The sequence below is a fragment of the Mastigoproctus giganteus genome, chromosome 12 (assembly GCF_048544385.1).
Source record: "Mastigoproctus giganteus isolate SK-2022 chromosome 12, ASM4854438v1, whole genome shotgun sequence".
NCBI lineage: Eukaryota > Metazoa > Arthropoda > Arachnida > Uropygi > Thelyphonidae > Mastigoproctus > Mastigoproctus giganteus.
Window position 1 is genome coordinate 103,677,457 of NC_143586.1, and position 6,000 is coordinate 103,683,456.

The 6,000-nt window shown below is 33.7% G+C and overlaps 1 protein-coding gene across 2 annotated transcripts in view; it reads left to right on the forward strand.

The window, feature by feature from the left end:
- Positions 1–5,793, forward strand: part of LOC150077311 (N(4)-(Beta-N-acetylglucosaminyl)-L-asparaginase) — a 182,294-nt gene extending 176,501 nt beyond the window's left edge. For both annotated transcript variants that reach the window (XM_090386107.1, XM_090386106.1), the window contains exon 8: positions 5,681–5,793. In XM_090386107.1, coding sequence (XP_090242233.1) covers positions 5,681–5,778 — 98 coding nt within the window. In that variant the 3' untranslated portion in view covers positions 5,779–5,793. The remainder of the gene's footprint in view (positions 1–5,680) is intronic.
- The last annotated feature ends 207 nt before the right edge of the window (positions 5,794–6,000 follow it).

Below are 6,000 nucleotides of genomic sequence, written 5' to 3' on the forward strand. Positions count from 1 at the left end.
AACAACAACAACTTGTGTCACCCTTTGATCCTCCTTTATGAATTGGGATCACATTTGTGCAACTTCAGTCCATGGGTACCTACCTCCCTTGAGTCCAAGGAAGCTCTTATAATTATGGCTAAGGGTTTGCTTACTTCCTTTAGTGCCTCCTTTAATATAACTGGATAGATCCCATCCACCCCAGGTGCTTTTATTTTTATTTTCAACAATTTCTGCTCCATTACGGTCTCAGTTATTACAAAATCATTTAGCTCACTGCCAGATTTTAATGCACCTCTGGCATTCACCTCCCTGAATAACTCATGTGTAAATGTTGATGCAAAATATTCATTCAGTCTGTTAGCTACCTGAAAAGGATCATTACCAGTTGAACCATAAATATCAAGTGGACCAATCTGATTCATCCTGTTCCTTCTAGAATTTACATAAGTAAAGAACTCTTTGCTGGTTTTCTTTGCATCCTTTGCCAAAGATTTCTCGTAATCTGCCTTTGCCTGCCTAACCTTCCTTTGTGACTTGATTACAGACCAGCTTATATCTATCTAGGCTTCCATGTCACCCATTAATTTATATGTATCCCATGCATTTTTCTTCTCTGCCACATGTCTCATTAGTTCATCTGACATCCATTTAGGCCTAACAGTATTAACCTTGAACAATATTTCTTAGTTGGTATGTTAAGCCTAGTAGCTTCCAAGATTAAATCTTTGACTGCTTCCCACTTAGAATTTTCTTTTTGTAACGTCATCAGTCAATCCCACTGTACAGAATTTAAAAACTGTCTCAGATGCTGTAGTCACCTTTACAAAAGTATAAACCCTTCCCTTTACCCCTGATGATAGTTGCCTCTTTGAGTAAATCCCACAACAGCACACTGTGATCACTGACACTTAGTGGTTCCTTTATCTGCAGATTCTTAATGCCTGAAGAATCACTACTGATAATCAGATGAAGAGTATTACTCTCTCTGGTTGCTGCCCGAACATGCTACTGTAGTAAACAATCATCCAATAAATCCACAAAAGCCTTTGCTAGTAATCAAGGTTTTTGATTTTATTAATTTAAATTGATTTATTTTTTCATTTATTTTTGATATTATTATTGTAAAAATGGTAAAATTCGGCACCTTTGGGGAACCCCATTACTACACACCTTGTTATTACAAGACGTGAAAATTTAGGTTCCTTGAACTTTGTATTAATGAGATTGGATTGTATATTTAAAATTTAGAAATGATACTTTAATTACTGGGGGGGCATATGCACACAAGCATATCCAAGTTTGGTATTGTTGTTAAGGGTATGCAACAGATTTCTAAGGACAGGTCCAAGGGCAAATGACCTGCAGCTTATTAGTCACCAATGCACTGAACCCTACTTCATGCAAATCCATTGAGAAAAAGGTATGAACTACTGGCATGACCGTCAGGTTCCTTATATTCTAGCCTGTGTTGCAACTATTGATCTGCAACTGAAGAAATTTAGCCAAATGACTTCTGATTGTGAAGAGGTCTAGCAGCTGTCTCTGTATCTCTTCTTGCTAAATATGCCTCTTTAGGATGACACTCTAATATATTTTGAATACAGTCAAGCTTGAAAAGACAAGATATGGAAAAAGAAAAACCAAGCCAAACTCCAAATAACAGAAAATGTGCACTCATGAGACTTATCACAAAGCAATGTCACTAATTTTTATAATTAAAGTGGTGAGGATTTGAAGACAGACTTCAAGACAAAGTCTTAAAGCTTGTCTTTCAAAAATTCTGAATTTAAATTCCAAAAATTGACACAGAGGCAGGCAAGAAGACATTGGCAATATCACTTAAAAAATCCACAAACAGCTTGACCCTGTTTTCTTTGCTAATTGCTACAAATAGCTTCTTCTAACATTCCATAAAATAGATGTGCTTTTTACAGAGCTTGAAGGAACACCATAATACCTTATACCTGAAACCCCAGTGTACTTTTATATAGTACAGAAAAAAAAAAAAAAAAAAAAGTGCTTGAATGCCAATTGTTGACAGAGTTGAGTGACTATTGTAAGAAAGGATTGGCTTCTTCATTTAGTTCATTGTTGAGGAAACAGTTTATAACAATGTATTTAACTCATAGCTAAGGGACTTAGTAATCAGTTCTAGTTTTTATCTTTTATGTCTGTAGTTGCGTGGTCCAGCACGAGGGTACAAAAGTTCACGCACTTTGAGTGATCGTGGTTCAAGCTACGTGGCTACTAATAAGGTGCAATTTTCTTGTAATTCTCCTTGTCTTGTGAACTCCTCTGACCATATGTAGTCATCCCGGAGGATAAACAAAATTTATTTGTTTACATAGAACCTCGAACACCAGCATGTATCCTTGTATGTGCTGTCCCTCGTTTCTGGTGAGGTTGGGAAAGTTGAAGATCTGCTTTAACTTGTTCTTTCCTTTAGACTCTGAAATTGTGGCCATGGCTAATTTTGATAATTTTTATCCCAGAATGGGGGAGGAGGAGAGAAGGATCCAGTAGTTGTAGTTATTTATTTTTTTTACATAGTTTTGAAGGTTATAGGCGTGAAATAACCATTGATAATTAAAGTGTGCTTTACTTGTGCCAGTTCCATTTCCATTTGAGAAGGGCTGAACAGTGAATGATCCTAAGGGTAAGGTTTTTTATTATTCCTATCTTAGCACTAGTAGAATGTTCCCCCAAGTTATAGATTCAAGGTAAACTATTTCAGAACACTGATTGAAAGAGTGAAATCCTTTCCCTTATATTAGGAAATTCCCAAAACCAAGGTTGAAAACCTTTGCTCTACATCTTATTGTACTACTGTTGCTGCTATCATTACTTTAAAATAAAAACCAGGGAATCTTATTTGGAAAATGTTTAGTTTGAAATAACTATGGTAAGTAAATTGGCAAATTTTATAAAGTGTTTACCAGTAAAAAAAAAAGGTAAAGTGCAGCCATTATCAACCCACTGCAGGATGGAAGCCTCCTCAACAATTCATGCTGAGGGAAATGGACCATAATCTGCCACGCTGGTCCAGTGCGGGTTGGCAGATCAACCGTATTCAGCAGTCAGGGGCTTGAACCCCCGTCTACTCAAAGAGCGTATGTTACTACTGCACTCCCGCTCATGACCACTCGGCTATGGAGGCAACGTGCAAGTGATCAATTATTTGAATGAATATTTCACTGAAGTTAAAGCAGCAAGAAGATCATTTGAAACATTTTTAAAGATAATTACTACAGTTATGACAGGCAGCTTTCAACCTATGGAAAAATTCTTTTCCCTAGGTTCCACAGTTCTTTTGAAAGTCTACAGAAGAATGCAAGAAATTACTAGTCACACAAATAATAAAATAAAGCTAAGCTTGTTTCTTTCAGCAATTTTTTTTCAATGTTGGAAGAAAGAGACAAGGTAAGATCTTGGCTAGAGAAATTTTAATCAGCAATGATAAAACGTTTGTTAAGAAATCTAAATGCAGTAGCACATCACATTTAATGCAAACATCTACCATTACTTGGAAATACAGGAGAGTTTAAATGGAATTTTTCAAAGATAAAAGTTTTTATATTTAAAGTTAATTTTAGCTAATATAAAACTAACTTTCATAGGCGACTCTCCTACATTTCCAGTTAAAAGTTGTGCAAAAATATTTATTTGGGTTTTGCAAGAAAAAAATGTATTTTTTAAAATTTAATCCATGCATACTAAAGTTCAATGTATTATTTTTATCATTTCTGAAAGAAAGTTGTTTATTATTACAAACACTCATACCCTTAAAGACTAGGGTATGAGTATTTAATAAGGTTCAATAATAAGGAAACTGAAAAGTATTTCAACTGCTGAGCTGCTTAGAGAACCCAATGGTCACAAGCTGATAGTTTTGCATATTTTTCATGCACATGTTTATAAATATATTTGCTATTTTTATTAAAAGTAAGGATACAGTTGACATATTAGAACCTGGTTTAACGTGAAATCTGTTATCTGCTGACATTTTAAGTTTATGATTATTTGTTTTCTACACCCACCACAAAGAAAGGGAAGTCCACACAATAATAGTTTTGTTATGCATTTCTTAATAAGCCAGTAATAAATAAATTCTCATATTTTTGAACCACTCACATACAAATGAACTTATAATAAAACAGTGCCATTGTGGCAGATGAAAAATTTAATCAAAAAAAAAAAAATAAATAACAACTGAACGAACAGTGGGGGGGGGGATGTGACCTGAAAAGTTTGTGTACTGCTGAGCTGTACAGTCATGGATATAGCATCAGTGTATAACTGGATAAAAACTATAATCTCATATAAACTTTAAAAATAGCTGATACTGTTTTGGTTTTTACAAATTATGAAAAAAAAAAAAACTTATCATCCTCTCTTGCATTTTTGGCAGGCAGAATTTATACTGTCTAATAAATGCAATGCACTTAATGCTTGCAGCAGAAAACCAACTTTGCACTACCACAAGTTGCCTTGGTATTGCCCTGCTTTTAAACAAATAGTATCTCTCCAAAGCTAATTTGCCATTTAAGAAATTGGTAAATTATCTTTTCTTTTTGACAGCCTGTTTCAAGACTTACTGATCCCTCATCAGATGACAATTGTCTTTAGTGACAATTCCCCAACCAAGCAGTTGTCAAATGAAAGCTGTATGCAATTTGTAAAAATCTTGTAAAATAGTTAAGGTTATTACCCCTGCCAGTTAACACAAAAACATAGAGGATATAATTACAAAACTTTGGGAAATTATCCAGATTTTGAAATAACCATTACCAGTTATGCAAAATGCTGCCAGATATATTCAGTTTCTGCTGAAAATCCAGCTGCAAGGTGTGATAATTTACACAAAGACAACTAGACTTTCTCAATTCCAATGTTTCACTATCTGACAATATATAAGAATCCATACACAAAGAGATGCAAGACACACATAGTGAAGAAGGAATAACTTGTCCAAGGTCTTTACAATTAGTGTTTTTCCTATTTTAGTTGGTACTATCTCCAAATTGCAAATCTTATTCATCATTACATGCTTCCAAAGTTTTTTTTATTTTAGCAAATAGATGTTGCAGTTTAATGTATAGGTTTCATCTTTGTGAAAGGACATAGTCGCATCTTAAGTTCATATTATATATTAAAATACAAAAGAAAATTTTAAATAAATAATATAAGAAAAAAGCAGCATGGGCTATATTTGGAAAAAATGTGCTTTCTTAAACGTTGATGAAAATCTGAAAAAAGGGTGCACCCTGCAGCAGTCTGGGTATATTATGCAGCCAAACTTCTGCTGGGTATGCCTTGTACCTTTTATACTGGTGGAAAAATTTAATTGTAAAAATTATGCTGATATTAGATTTGGGTACTGTTTTTTGATAAAATAATAGCTGGAAAGTTAAGATGCTTATGCTGTGCCAAGAAAGAATTTTTTCCTTGAATTGTGAATTTATCTACAGTGAGCATGAAACAACTATGCTGGAAAATGCTCTTTAAAAGTAGGAGTGCATGTAACTTTGGTCAATTGCACAACTTCAAACATGAAAATAGGGTTGAAAATATAGAACTTTTATATATTTTATTTTTTTTTTATGATGAACACTACTACTACTACTCTCTCTCCCTTATGTGAATTGTTGCCTAAGTTTGCATATATATTACTTCACTAAAGTTTAACCTTTTCCCTTAGGTGCAGCATGTCATGGAATAAAAGAATTTCCGTTCTCAGTATGTACTCCACGGATTGGTAATGTCACCGTAAAAACTGTACCTTGTATAAGTCCTTAAACTTTTTACTATGCCTTTTTAAGAATATTTATGAAGTACCTTAATAAATTTCCATAAGATACCTGTTGACTATTACAAAAGGCTGTTTAAGCTGATACAAAATGTTTATTACATCATCTTTTTGTAATAACTCATGAACAGTTTAGTATTCACCATTACTCAGTTTTTTATTAAAATTAAATATGTAATAAAATTTAAGAATTTTGATGTAAAGTCAAACTA